At 37.4% G+C, this 14,953-nt stretch overlaps 3 protein-coding genes across 3 annotated transcripts in view; all 3 read left to right on the top strand.

Annotated features, from left to right (window-relative positions):
* The window catches only part of LOC104798811 (phospholipase A-2-activating protein), an 8,748-nt gene extending 6,211 nt beyond the window's left edge, over window positions 1–2,537 (top strand). Inside the window, exons 17-22 of the mRNA XM_010521015.2 lie at window positions 289–363; window positions 848–984; window positions 1,201–1,277; window positions 1,440–1,509; window positions 2,022–2,087; window positions 2,179–2,537. Of these exons, the coding sequence (XP_010519317.1) occupies window positions 289–363; window positions 848–984; window positions 1,201–1,277; window positions 1,440–1,509; window positions 2,022–2,087; window positions 2,179–2,310 (557 nt within the window). The 3' untranslated portion in view covers window positions 2,311–2,537. The remainder of the gene's footprint in view (window positions 1–288; window positions 364–847; window positions 985–1,200; window positions 1,278–1,439; window positions 1,510–2,021; window positions 2,088–2,178) is intronic.
* Window positions 2,538–3,393: 856 nt separating this feature from the next.
* Window positions 3,394–4,101, top strand: LOC104798810. The gene is made up of 3 exons (XM_010521014.2): window positions 3,394–3,559; window positions 3,742–3,817; window positions 3,893–4,101. The coding sequence occupies exons 1-3, from the start codon at window positions 3,461–3,463 to the stop codon at window positions 4,030–4,032; spliced, it is 315 nt and encodes a 104-aa protein (XP_010519316.1). The 5' UTR covers window positions 3,394–3,460; the 3' UTR covers window positions 4,033–4,101.
* Window positions 4,102–4,377: 276 nt separating this feature from the next.
* LOC104798808 (30S ribosomal protein S17-like) lies at window positions 4,378–5,809 on the top strand. The gene is made up of 3 exons (XM_010521013.1): window positions 4,378–4,643; window positions 5,137–5,317; window positions 5,466–5,809. The coding sequence occupies exons 1-2, from the start codon at window positions 4,482–4,484 to the stop codon at window positions 5,314–5,316; spliced, it is 342 nt and encodes a 113-aa protein (XP_010519315.1). The 5' UTR covers window positions 4,378–4,481; the 3' UTR covers window position 5,317; window positions 5,466–5,809.
* Window positions 5,810–14,953: the final 9,144 nt, after the last annotated feature.

Genomic DNA, 14,953 nt, shown 5'->3' with positions numbered 1-14,953 from the left:
GTTTTTTTTGTAATGTGTGTAATATATAGATATAGATGTAATTTGTGATATATATTTATATATATATATATATATATATATATATATTAAATAAATGTTATTATTCCACGTTTCTTTTGATTTATTTTTGCTTCTTCTTTGAATAAAGATAGGACTAGGCACTTAGATTCCAGTATTTCATATTGTTTACGTGTTTTTTTGCTACTACTTTGTTTCTTGACAATTTAATTTTTGAACTATCAACCTATAAAGCTTTATACTAGTTGTCTTTTTTTTTTTAATGTGCAGCTATCGATCTAGTCAGGATGATCGTTTTGCATCCTCATGGGGCAAGTCTACTTATCAAGCATGCAGAAAACAACGGTATTAATCTTTCTATTTGGTAACAATTATCCTTGAAGCTTCTGTCTCAAATCCGGTTGCAGTTTATGGGTGGGCATGGGTCGGGTATCCGGCCTCGGTCTCGCCCCCATGGGTTTTATGACCAAAGTATCTCGGTCTCAGCTGGTACCTGAACCCGTGAAAACCTGCAATTTTTTCTTGACCGTCAGGGGTATAATGATAAATTCAATAGATATTATTGTAGTATAGCTGTCATTTTCAAGCCCATGAAATGATGGCAAAACCCAAACCCGAGCCTGCGGTCAGGCTCCTCGTCTCGCCCCACCCATGCTCAGCCTCGTGGCTGCCGAGCAAACCCTCGGGTATCGGGTTTCATTTTCCTTCCAACTAAATGCAACATATTCTCTGTAGTCAATGTATCTAAATAAAACGAAAGTTTATTTACAAGGGTTGTTTTCTTCTAGTATTATACGTTAACTTCCATCTTCGCTCTTAAATTACGCAGACCTGCTTTTGGGTACGATCAAGAAAGTTACGGAGGATCCTGTTCTTCCTGCAAATCTTTTGACCTGTGTTCGTGTCATTGTCAACCTCTTCAAGAATTTGTCGTTTCACAACTGGCTCCAGGGGCATCATAGTCAAGTAAGTACTTTTTCAGTTCATACTCAGGGGTGGGCATTTCAAGTTTTTCGGTTTTTAGCGGTTCGGTTAAGAACTGTTTATTTAGTTTTAAAAAATTTGTACCAAATTAGAACTATATGTTATTCGGTTCAGAACAGTTTTATTATGTGAGAACCACCTAGGAACCAAAACTTGATTCTGGTTACTCATCTGTTTAATGTTCTGCCGATTTTGCAGATTCTCGACGCCTTTGCGAATTGTTATTCTTCTCCGAATAGGAATCTTCTATTAGCTTATTCGACTTTGTTACTCAAGTAAGTCTCGCTTCTTGAAAATAGATAAATGCATTCACTATGTATAAATTATTCGAGAAATGCAATGCGTAATGCGCGGGCTCGGGGTTTCTGTTGAGGTTTTCCCGACTACAGAATCATCAAAGCATTGTGATCTATACTTTTCTTATCGTGTCTTCTCAGTTATGCGGTACTACTAATCGAGAAGAAGGATGAAGAGGGTCAAGCTCAAGTCCTTTCAGCAGCGATGCAGGTGCGCGTAAATGTGTCATTTTCCCACCGTGCATGCATGATGCATCTGACTATTTTGTTTCGGGTTAATGAAAAACTAAACAGATCCGAACTGAATTCAATATAAAAGCCGAATGTGTATTTTTTTTTCCCTAAAACCATACAAACCGAACCTAAGTTATAACCAAATATAAAAATAACCGAAAAATCTGTAGATTTTTCAATAAAAACCGAACTGAACCAAACCCGATAGAAATACTGAATGGGTATGTTTTTCTAAACCTGAAATGGCCACCCTAACTTACCCAAACGGAACCTAAACCAAAACCCGAAACGGCCACCCTATTTGTTGTCTCTTGAACTGCATATCGAACAGCAAACTGACTTTGATTTGCCCAAATAATTTCTTGCATTGCTCATTGTAGATTAGATAATTTTCGAGATAAAGCCCATTTCCATTGTTTTATTTTATCTAGTATCTGCATCTTTGCCCTAGTTTTCATTTCACTGAAAACCAAGAAAACGATGGAACAGATTGTGGAAGAGGAAGCTGCAGACGCTGATTCCAAGTTCCGAGCTTTGGTAGCCATTGGGTCACTGGTTAGTTCTCGTTTAAATTCTGAGAAACAAACAGTTTCTTCTCGTTTAAATTTCGTGGTATTCGGTAATAAGTAATTTCTGCTGCTGACAGATGCTCGAAGGTCTCGTGAAGAAAATAGCGTTAGATTTCGACGTCGGGAACATTGCGAAAGCTGCAAAAGCTTCAAAGGAGACAAAGATTGCGGAAGTTGGATCGGATATCGACAGTCTAATTCGTCAGTAAGGTCTCCAATGATCTGCATTTCTACCCTGTTTTGGTCGTTCGGATGTATGTTGGTTCGTTTTCTTGTTGGCCAAGGAATCGTTTGGTTATGACGCAAGGCAGAGATGCTAATTGAGCTTCAGATTTCTGAGACCCTTATAACATGATGCTGTTCAGATTACAGGCATAGGCAATGGGTATATGAATATGGTTTTAAAAGGGCTTAATTCTGCGGATTTGATGATGCATTCTCTCATGTGTTCTGTTATCATAATCCTCCTATTTTTCAAATCTCTAAGCCATTTGTTCGGTTTTCCCTCTGGTTGTAAGCAAATTTTCCATTCTGATTCTGCATTTACTAGTTTCTTTGGTTTAGACACGAGCAATCAAGAATCGTACAAGGAGATTGTTTACATGACTTACGTTTTAAGTGTTGGATTTGCTTCGGTTTCGGTCGGGTTCCCAAGATTTTTGGGGTACTGGGCCTTGGCCCCGTCTCCATGAACGAAGTATCTCGATCTCGACTTCTGGAGATTCGGGTACCTGCAGTTGATGGTTGGTCTATGAGCATCCGAACCCACGAAAATCTGTAAATTTTTATTGATACAACTTGTTCATTTAGAGATTAATGATAATTTTGGACAAAAATAGACATATATTAGTGTAATTACTCTAAAACACGCCATATATAAAACGTCATTTTGCACGTTGGAGTACCTAGGTTTCTCATCTCATCCCACCCGTGCATGCTCGGCCTCTCGTTCGTTACCGAGTACCCGCAAACCCACGGGTATAGGGTTTTCACGCCCACCTCTACCCGAAGATTCTTACCTAATTTCTTTAAACTTTTTCCAAATGCCCATGTATGCATGGGATTAGACATACCCATTTGAAACAAAACTCCTTCAGACCATTCCCCTTATGTCTTGTAATTCTTCAAACTGAGTAAAAGAAGATCGACTTAGCAATGGGACCACACTATATACATAGCAGTAATGGCAACAAAGCGTAGACTTTCTATTTATATCCCTTTGGGGACGAATCTTTATGACATAAGTGGAAACTATGTAATGTTTTTTGGTGTCTTTCACTGTACCTCTCTGATGTCTTCTGATGTGCATTTTCACGTTCCCATGGTTTCTCTCTTCTTCATAAACGGAACCTCCCTCTCATGAAATCGCCATTCATTACAAAACACAGTTTTTTGTTTTCTGAAACTCTTCAAAAGCTTCTCCTTTTCTTCAACAAGTGCAAGGCAATAATGGCAAAGGTACCAGGATACATGCATACTTACATACATGCATACATACATACATCAGGTTTTGTTTACAATGATATGATTTGTGAATCTGAAGATGGGTATTTGAAGGCTATGAGCATTTTACACACAGACACACACACGCGCACATATGATATGTGAATCTGGAAATGGGTATCGAAATTGTTAAGCAGGTTATAGTGATGAAGGTGCACATGAGGTGCGAGAGATGCAGGACCCTGGCTCTCAAGACTGCGGCAAAAGCATACGGTAATATATATCTTCCCAAACTCAAACACATGATTTCAGGAAAAAATTAATCAGAAAGAGAAAAATGCGGAGCAGGAGTGACGTCAGTGCGTTTGGCGGGAGAAGATCGGGAGAGAGTGATAGTGGAAGGGGACAGAGTGGACGCTGTGGATGTCGCCAAGTCCCTGAGGAAGAATGTTGGATTCACTCAGATCCTCTCTGTTTACGATCTCTAAGATCTCTCTCATCTGATGTTTTATCATTACAGTTGTTGTTTCAGAGATTCTTAAGATGTTTTTTCAGTATCTGAAAATCCGTTTATATACTTTTAATATGCTTAATTTCTGCAACCTCCAACACCCATTTGCTCTTTTCTCGTTCTGGTGGTGATGATGATGAGTGGGCTCTAATGGTTTCAGTTTTGAGATCTTTTCCTCGTTCATTTTAGAAGTTTTGGGTCAAGTTGATACAAAATAAACTTTGGGGTGAAATATGATATAGAATAATGTTTGGGGGACAAATATGGAGATAAAAAGTTTCAGGGAAGCTAAATGATAAGCCTGCCGTCGTTTACCCCAAAACCCAGGAGAATGAAAAACCCTAGACGGGAAGAACTCAAGTGTTCTCTCCGATCAATCTCTCTCCAGAGCTTAGTTCGCGATTTTCTAGGGTTCTTCGCCGGAAAATGAAGCCGGTGGTAGGAACTGTGGTGTCGAACAAGATGCAGAAGTCGGTGGTGGTCGCCGTCGATAGGCTCTTCCACCACAGGGTCTATAACCGCTACGTCAAGCGCACTTCCAAGTTCATGGCTCACGACGAAAACAATCTCTGCAACATCGGCGATCGAGTAAATCTCCTCTTCATTTAGATCTCTGTAGAAGTCTCGAATCAGTTTACTTGGGCAAAAAAAAAAAAAAAAAAAAACAATTTAGAGAACAGACTCAATGCTTTTGTCCCCTTAACGTTCTTTACAGTTTTTGTTTTGGTTATTATGTGATGAACATTGAAATGCCCAGGAAGGACAGATTCTATACATACGGTAAAATGTTTGAAACTTTCTAGACATTAAGGGAAGTTTGTGAATTACTTGTTCAATTTAATACAACCTGTCAGCATTTTATCAATTTTAATCTTCAAAATTCGATGTCAATTGGAGGAAATCCCGAATTTTATATTCTGTCAGAATCTAGGATGATGCTTTATGTATTTTTCATCTATGCCCTGCTATCAGACGTTTGTGTTTTTATGCCACAAAGGAATAAGCATTACAAATGTGTAGTCTCTTACTTGGATTTGGGTGAGAAAGCTCTTCAAGGCCACCGGGATGGTTAAAAATGCAGGTGAAATTGGATCCTTCGAGGCCATTGAGCAAGCGTAAGCATTGGGCCGTTGCCGAAATCCTCAAGAAAGCTCGGATATTTTCTCCCGAGGCTGTTGCTTCAGCTCTCAATTCGTCGGCAGCTGGCACTTCCTCCGCCTCTGCTACCCATTCCCAGACTTCCCCGCCTTCCTCTTCCTAAGGTGATGATTATGCCAATCTTGCGCGTTAAATGTATCAAAACATCTCTTTTTGAATCCTGGTTGCTAGTTAATTCTTATTTCTACAACCTCGTTTGTCTCTAAAGAAATTTAACTCTAGTTCCTGAAACTACACTGCTCTATTTGGCAGATGATGGTGGGTTTCAAGATTACACTGGACATCTGGAGAGGTTAAGTTTAGAGTTGCTTGCTTGGCATGGCAAGGTAACACTGGCCATTCCAAAGCGGTTCTTGGTTGATGATGATTATTATTTTATTGAAATAAATCGTGAGAGTTTGAGATAGAGAAGCATGCAGTCGGCCTTGATGGTTAACAATCAGTCCTTGATCAAATGGATGAAGTTTTGCCATGGCTCATGAAATCTTGCGACACAAGTAAATTCCGGGGATGTGCCTTGGATCTACCTCTCTTCTTCACACGTGTACAGTCTTCTGGGATAATGTAACAGTTTTCATTAAAAAAAAAAAAAAAAACTATGCAAAATCGCCTGGGGGCGCATTCATGAGGGAAAATCACACGAAATAATCAAATGGGTCGCAAGGATTTTTCAGATGCATCTAAAAAAAACTGCCCAATCTACTTAGCATATGATAAACCTCATTTGGTGTAAAATTATTAAAATATCCAAAAATGTAAAATGACTCAAATATAGTAATTAAAATAAACAAATTTTCAATTAAAAAATGAGGCAAAATTAGGACAAAATAAATGCAACTTTGTCTCTCCGTCTTGGTTTTATTGAGCTTTTCTATGTGTTTTTGTCCGTGTGAAACCGAAATCAACCAGTATTTCATTGGGATCAAGATCCATTTATTATTTTGTCTTATTTTATATTATGGAGTTCCATTTTTTAAGATGAGTAACTATAAACAACAGTTTGGAAAAATGTTCTCTCATATATTGCATAATGAAATATATAAGATATAAATACAAGAGTATGTGCAACAAATGAAGAAACTAATTTACACAAAACAATGGATTTGATAGAGCGAATCATATTAGGAAACTATCATTCCTTTATGCCCCCGCAAGATGAGGCTCGTGTGCGAGACTAATCTTGTGCCGGAGAAGATCAAAACGAGCTCGAAGAAGCGGTTTTGTCAGCCCATCCGCTAGTTGATCATGTGAAGAGACATGGGAGACATGGAGGTAGCCATCTTGAACTAAACTGCGGATAAAGTGATAATCTATGGCGACATGCTTCATACGTGAGTGAAAAACGAGGTTTGCACATAAATATGTCGCACCCACGTTGTCACAAAGAATAACCGGTGCCGAGGGAAGCTTGATACCAAGTTCAGTGAGAAATGAAGTGAGCCACCTAACTTCGGCAGCTGTAGAGGCCACAGATTTGTACTCGGATTTCGTGAAAGCTCGAACTGCAATACGTTGCTTCTTTGAAGACCATGAGATCGGGTGGTTACCTAGGTACATAATGTGGGCACTTGTGGAGGTGAAATCATCGCGGTTGCCTCCCCAATCTGCATCGGAGTAGGCTCAAAGTGTGAGAGAGTTGACAGTTAACATGAAGACTCCGAGAGAGGGCGAGCCAACAAGGTAATGAAGGACCCTTTTAACGGATTGCCAGTGGTCGGCATGGGGGATGCATGAATTGTGATAGCTTATTCACTGCAAAGGCGATGTCCGGCTTAGTGAATTGAAGATATTGTAAGCTCCCGACAACATTCCGATATTCGGTGGGATCCTCTAATGGTAAGCCGGCAGTTAAGGTCTGGGACGAAGTCGACGCCATCGGAGTAGAGACTGGTTTAGCTTGGTGCATGTTTAGCCGCTGGAGAAGATCTAGAATATACCTCCTTTGTGTCAGATATAGTCCTTTGGTTGAGCGTGTGCATTCAACACCAAGAAAAAAATGATAAGTTGCCAAGGTCTTTGATCGAGAATCTGTCTGTGAGCATGGTGATGAATTGCTGTAGTCGACGGGGATCATTTCCGATGAGACAATGTCGTCTACATAGACCAAGAGATAAAGAACGACATCACCTTCCCGGAATATAAACAATGAGGTGTCGGACATTGAGTTGTGAAGCCGGAGGAGAGAAGGAATTGTCGTAGCTCGTTGTACTAAGCTCGGGGAGCTTGTTTAAGTCCATAGATAGCTCGATGAAGCTTGCACATGTGTAGGACGGTCATTGTCAACAAACCCGGGAGGTTGTGTCATAAAGACGTTATCATGCAACCGACCTTGTAAGAAAGCATTGTTGACGTCGAGTTGTCGTAAGGACCAGCCATTGGTGACAGCAATGCTTAGTACAAGACGCACCGTGGCGGGTTTGATAACGGGGCTAAACGTGTCATGATAGTCGATCCCGGGTCTTTGGTGGAAACCCTTCGCCACAAGCTTGCTTTACACCTGTCAAAAGAACCATCAACATTACGTTTAGTCTGATATACCCACTTACACCCAACAATATTGTGAGTCGTGTCCGGTGGAACCAATTCCCAAGTCTCATTCTTGATGAGAGCATCAAACTCTTCAGTCATGGCTTGTCGCCATTGCGGAGATTTGAGAGCTTGAGAGACGGTTCTCGGTTCTGTTTCGGATGGAGGGATCGTGATGATGGTATTGGCGTATTTGGTCGAAGGTTTGGTAATGTTGTTCTTTGAACGAGTTGTCATCGGATGACGGTTGTTTGGGGCGGAAGGTTCGGGTGGTGCGGTTTGTGTGTCCGGTGGTGATGAGATTGTGTTTGCGGTTTCGGTAGGATTTTTTGGCGTATGATCATAGTGTGGGCTCGGTGGTGCAGACTGTGTAAGGGACAAGCGTCGGCGTTTCTGGTGGTAGGGGAGACGGCGAAGAATCTATTCGCAGGGACAGCGAAACCGTTGGTGGCGTGGTGAGTGACCGAGTAGGGATCACTGTGTATGGTGGTAGAGTTCTCGGTGGATGGGAATCTGTGGGTGACGAACTGTCAGAGGGTGATATGAGTCGAGCAAAAGGACAAGAGGACTCGAAAAAGGTTACATGGAGAGACGAGAAAACACGCGAGGTTCTCAGTTCTAGGCAGAGAAACGAGCTTTGGATTAATGAATAACCTACAAATACACAAGGGGTGGATCTAGGATCAAGCTTATGATGTGAGTACGGTCTTAGCCATGGGTAACAAAGGAACCCGAACGTACGAAGTTTCGTATAATTCGGTGAGGAAGAGAAAAGGGCCTTCTAAGGAGACGTATGGTTAAGGAGTTTGGTCGGTAGTCGATTGATGAGATACACGGCGGTGGAAAAAGCAAAACTCCAGTAAGAAAGAGGGATGGAGGCTTGCGATAAAAGAGATAATGTGATAGCCCAGGATACCGTAGAAGGTCGAGCGGGGAATGATCGCCGGTGCGAGAGGCACGAATAAGAAGCAGCTCCTAACGAGCTTCTAGGTAGGGGTACATGGATGAATCGAACGCACCGGAATAAGAGGGATCCGAGGGCTGTGTAGGTATGGGATTACACAGTCTAAGATAACTTAAAGGAATTAATTGAGCTACTTATAGCAACAAGATGTATCTATCTTTTCGGTTGCCTATCTTGAGAGAACTCCAAAGTTAAGCGTGCTGGCCTTGGAGTAGTTTTAGGATGGGTGACCTCTTGGGAAGTACTTTCCGGGATGTGTGCGAGTGAGGACAAAGCACGCTAAAAGGTCCCGTGTTGGTGTGTGGAAACAACTCTATCATTCCGTAGCGGTCTTCGATCGTTAAAATAGTATCAGAGTCGGTTCTTTCCCAGTACGGTGTGGTTCGAGGACGAACCAGGCGGAAGCTGGCGGGTCTGTGACAACCCAGGATACCGTAAGAGGGCGGAGAGTGATCGCCGGTGCGAGAGGCACGGACAAGGAGCAGCTCCTGACAAGCTTCTAGGTAAGGGGTATAGAGATGAATCGAACACACCGGAATGAGAGGGATCCGAAGGTTGTGTAGGTATAGGACTACACAGTCTAAGATAACTTAAAAGAATTAATTGAGCTATTTATAGCAACAAGATGCATCTATCTTTTCGGTTGCCTATCTCAAGAAAACTCCAAAGTTAAGCATGGTGACCTTGGAGTAGTCTTAGGATGAGTGACCTCCTGGGAAGTACTTTTCCGGGATGTGTGCGAGTGAGGACAAAGCACGCTAAAAGGTCTCGTGTTGGTGTGTGGGGACAGCTCTATCATTCCGTAGCGGTCTCGGGTCGTTACAGATACGCCCGATTCCATGATGTGTCGGTGTTTTCTCTCCGAGATGCCGTTATGCTACGTGGTGTGGTGAGATGAGTAATGCCATTAGTCGAGAGAAAAGAGCGGAGAGCAATGTATTCTCCTCCGTTGTCGGAGTAGAGATATTGCATTTTGACATTAAAACGATTTTCGACCAATGACTTGAACCGTGGAAAGATTTCAAGAAGTTGTGATTTTCGTTTGATCGGATAAAACCAAGTGTACCTTGTGAAATGATCAACGAAAATTACATAGTACTTAAAATCATCGAACGAGAGTACGGGTGAAGTCCATACATCCGAGAAAATAATTTCAAAAGGACGAGACGATTTGATAGTAGAAACTGAGAATGGAAGTATATGACTCTTATTGATAACATGACTCACATATAACAATTCTTTTGAAGACTTAGGAGACAAAGGAAGACCTATCTGACGCTATACATTTGGTCAATATTGGCAGGTTACAATGTCAGCAGTGATAGGAGACCCATCTGAGGTTGTACCTTCGGTCGACATTGACAGGTTAGAGGACAAGGCGAAAGGAAAAGAAATGAGATTAGGGTTGTCGATGAGACTTAAATCTCTGATACCATAAACAACAGTTTGGAAAAATGTTCTCTCGTATATTGCATAATTAAAAAAAATACAGGATAGAAATACAAGAGTATGTGGAACAAATGAGGAAACTGATTTGCACAAAACAAGGGATTTGATAGAGCGAATCATATTAGGAAGATATCTTTCCTTTAAACTATAGTTTTGTAGGGAATTTCTAATTTTATGGAACTATATAGAAAATGTCAAACCAGATTCGTAGTGTAGTCAACCTATGTTGACGGTAGTTGTAGTATCTAAGTGGTTAGGATTTTGTTGTAGTAGAAGATCTGATTTTGGTTGATAAATAGAATCATATTGTTATGACGACTATTTACGTTTTTAACATGATGGGGCGACTGGTTGCGTCGCCGCCACCCGCAAACGGAGCGATTGTGATTTCTGGCGATTAGAGCGATTGAAAAACTGATTGGTTGAACCGCAATCACCTTACTCGCAACCAAACTTTTGTTTTCTAATCGCAACTTTTAACTTGTGTTTTGGTAACGGTTTTCGGCGTTTTGAAAAAAAAAAACTAAAATATCTTTACTAAAAATTATATAAAATACTAATATATATATATATATATTGGTGATGATTTTATTTATTGTTATGATTTGATATTATTTTCTAGTATTATATTTTAATAAAAAATACAATAGTATAATTTTTAAGTTTAATAATGATTATTTTTAATAATTTTTATAATAAAATTATTTTTTTACTTTAAAATAAATTAAATTGATAATATTTATATTTTAAATTTATTAGTAATTAATTTTTATCAATTGATACTAAAAATTTAATTAAAACTATTATAAAAAATTATTTTAAAATAATATTCTTTTTTATAATTTATATCAAATACAACCGCAACCGCAACGAACCAGTCACTTCCAACTGCACCCACCCGCAATCGCTGCCAAAAACAACTTATCAACCAGTCAGTACTAATCGTTTATAATCGCTATCAAACGTTCTGAAAACACTGTCATCCACAACCGTAATCGTTGCGGTATAACCAGTCGAACCCTATAAATGTTATTGAAAGGAAAAAACAAACACAATTGGATACTTTGTGTGTTTATTTGTACAGGACAAAACAAGTTTATCACGACTATTTACGATTTAAAATTACTCATTTGTAACTTATACATGACTATATTATAATTTCAAAGATCGATAAAAGCATAAAAAAACCCGAGAATTATGATAATTTTTCGTCTAAAGATAATGAATATCTTCAAAAGAACTAACATATGACATTTGGAAATCCTTTTGTTTCAATTAAAAGTTTTGCAACATAGTATTCAAAGAACATGAAAATGTTCTAAACAATGTAATATACATTAAATTAAAGTATGCATTACTTCAAAGTTAGAAAAATGTCAAAAAATTTGAAAATTGAACCAAAACGATTTCCAAACAACACAATTTGGATAATTTGATGATAATTATCGTGTCTAAACGAAATCTTATCATAATTCATGATTTTTTTATATTTTTGATTGATCTTTGAAGTTGTAATATAATCGTATATAATCCCAAATGAGTAATTTTATAGTCGTTACAATAAACTTGTTAAACGTCGTCAGACAAAGCATCCATGTGTGTTGTTGTTATCTCAATATTAAATGTATGAGACATTGCAATTTTTATTTTCTTTCATTATTACAAAAGTGTGTCGGTCTTTTCATCTTGTCATCTTAATCTTATTATTTTCTATCGTTTTGGATTTTTATTTATTTTGAGAAATGTGTCAGTCTTCTTTTTTTAATACAAATTCTATTTTGTCACTTGTTGCAGTTTATATACGACTAAATTATTATTTCTTAGAGATAAAGTTAAATCATAAATCTAAAGGTTCATATAATATTTAACCAAGAGTTTAGAATTACGATTAAATTACATCAACACAGTATTCACATGACATATATTAAAAGTCATATTCAGCGATAGTGCTAGCAATCAAAACATACTATTTTCAACGGATTAAACCGTTGGAATAGTCTAAAATATTTTGTAATATGGTCATTGAAAAAGATGATATGTTGAAAATTTCAACGGATATTTTCGTTGAAATATTCTAACGGATTTTCCAATTACAATCCGTTGAATTTTTTAATAGATTTTCCAGCAGAAATCCGTTGGAATTTTTCAAAAAAAAAAAAATCGAAACATCAATCTCGACCCCAAACTTAACCTTATACCCCAAATTCGAATCCGACCTGACCTTGAACTTAATCCTAACCTCCAACTATGACCATAAATTGTACCCGAAACTCTGAAAATAGAACCCTAAACAATAATTTTCAGGAGATCACACATCTTCACACACTATTCCAATACAAACACATTTAATACTAGAGTTCTAATTTACAGAGATCCAACTATTCTAACTTAGACTTTTGATGCAAATAGAACATAAATTATATATATATACACAAATACTTATACATATAAATATATATATATATATATAATATTTATATATATATATATATTTAAATGTGTATATACATAAGTAGATGTGGACATAACATATATTTGAAAAAATTTCAATGGATTGTTCCATTGAAAAAATCTATTGGGAATCGTGTATTTTTTGTAGTGATTATGTCAAATGTATTTAGAAAATCCGATGACTATTTGTTCTTTCGATACATAAATTTGAGATAATTTTGTTGTACGATGATGCTCCAATCCTCATTGTTTGCATGATTATCCTCATTGGTTCACCATCCCAACGCATGAAACCACAAGGCATCGACATTTGCTACTCAAATTTCTGTTGCAAATCACAACCTACACCATATGACAGGAGAGAAATGCAAGACTTTTCCAATAGAAATTTACATCGGTGGAAATTAGGGGACATTTAAACCAATTACTCACGGGTATGCATGTATCCGATCTCGTGGATACCCGAAAAATAGATATTCGACACCTAACAAAGAGGAAAACAAGTATTAAAAAGTAGAATACCTGTTATACAGATTCTAGTTCGGGTTTCATATATTGAAATAATGGGCACCGCGTATATATTAAAATTACAAAATTACTCTTATATTCTTAATATAATTACCAAAATATCTAGGTTATTTCAACTTTCCTTTTGCCAGATTGAGACATTAACTTTTGCTTCTTTCTTCTTCTGCCGACATTGACAACAAAATACCTAGAGTTCTACCTAGATTGAGACACTGATTTCTTTGGTTGCTCCTAATTCTTCGATTTCATATATATGTATATATATATATATTGTGTTGACCATTGAAGATTTTGGAAACTTATTTCTGTTGTATATTTATCATATTATTCAATAAATGTATTTTGGTTGTTTTTTCAGCAAGAGATACAATGTTCAGAAACACAAAATAATGTTGGTTTTTCTATTTCACTCTAACCAGATGTTTCTACTTAGACTGAGAAGTCATCTATGCAAGTTGAAACTGAAGATACGAGTAAGGTACGTAAAATAAAATCTGAAATTTAGAATCATTTTGTTAGAACTCAAAATAACAAAAGAGCAATATGCAATTACTATGGCACATCAATTGATTGTTTTACTCAAGACGGTAGGGATATATCTACGAGTTCGATGTTGAAACACCTGAGGATATGTAAAAACATTTCTCATGAAGATAATGTTGAAGAAACTTGTAAGAAGTTAAAATAGACAATGTTGTATCATCAGATGAAGAGTGACTTAACAAATGGGGTTCTATCTTTTACAGTGTTTGATAAGGATGTAACCAGAAGAGTTTTGGTAATGATGATAGTTATTGATGAGTTATCTTTTAGGATTGTGGAAAATGAAGGGTTCATATATTTTATCAGGGTTTTACAATCTCTATATATATATATATATATAATATTTATATATATATATATATTTAAATGTGTATATACATAAGTAGATGTGGACATAACATATATTTGAAAAAATTTCAATGGATTGTTCCATTGAAAAAATCTATTGGGAATCGTGTATTTTTTGTAGTGATTATGTCAAATGTATTTAGAAAATCCGATGACTATTTGTTCTTTCGATACATAAATTTGAGATAATTTTGTTGTACGATGATGCTCCAATCCTCATTGTTTGCATGATTATCCTCATTGGTTCACCATCCCAACGCATGAAACCACAAGGCATCGACATTTGCTACTCAAATTTCTGTTGCAAATCACAACCTACACCATATGACAGGAGAGAAATGCAAGACTTTTCCAATAGAAATTTACATCGGTGGAAATTAGGGGACATTTAAACCAATTACTCACGGGTATGCATGTATCCGATCTCGTGGATACCCGAAAAATAGATATTCGACACCTAACAAAGAGGAAAACAAGTATTAAAAAGTAGAATACCTGTTATACAGATTCTAGTTCGGGTTTCATATATTGAAATAATGGGCACCGCGTATATATTAAAATTACAAAATTACTCTTATATTCTTAATATAATTACCAAAATATCTAGGTTATTTCAACTTTCCTTTTGCCAGATTGAGACATTAACTTTTGCTTCTTTCTTCTTCTGCCGACATTGACAACAAAATACCTAGAGTTCTACCTAGATTGAGACACTGATTTCTTTGGTTGCTCCTAATTCTTCGATTTCATATATATATGTATGTATATATATTGTGTTGACCATTGAAGACTTTGGAAGCTTATTTTTGTTGTACATATATTATATTATTAAATAATTGTATTTTGTTGGATTTTTTTTTCCAGTAAGAGACACAATACTCAAAGATGTAGGAGAATGTTGTTGTTCATGTTCCAGTCCAATCAAATGCTT

This window comes from Tarenaya hassleriana, unplaced genomic scaffold (genome assembly GCF_000463585.1).
Source record: "Tarenaya hassleriana unplaced genomic scaffold, ASM46358v1 Cleome58, whole genome shotgun sequence".
Lineage (NCBI taxonomy): Eukaryota > Viridiplantae > Streptophyta > Magnoliopsida > Brassicales > Cleomaceae > Tarenaya > Tarenaya hassleriana.
The sequence above is the reverse complement of the archived record's forward strand: the minus strand, read 5'-3'. Positions and strand labels throughout refer to the sequence as shown.

Bases quoted from the DNA above. Each gene is read 5' to 3' on its own strand.
- LOC104798810 (XM_010521014.2), top strand. From the start codon at position 3,461: ATGAAATCGCCATTCATTACAAAACACAGTTTTTTGTTTTCTGAAACT. The intron at 3,560-3,741 runs GTACCAGGATAC...ATTGTTAAGCAG, and splicing joins GCAAGGCAATAATGGCAAAG to GTTATAGTGATGAAGGTGCA. The intron at 3,818-3,892 runs GTAATATATATC...AATGCGGAGCAG, and splicing joins GACTGCGGCAAAAGCATACG to GAGTGACGTCAGTGCGTTTG.
- LOC104798808 (XM_010521013.1), top strand. From the start codon at position 4,482: ATGAAGCCGGTGGTAGGAACTGTGGTGTCGAACAAGATGCAGAAGTCG. The intron at 4,644-5,136 runs GTAAATCTCCTC...TTAAAAATGCAG, and splicing joins TCTGCAACATCGGCGATCGA to GTGAAATTGGATCCTTCGAG.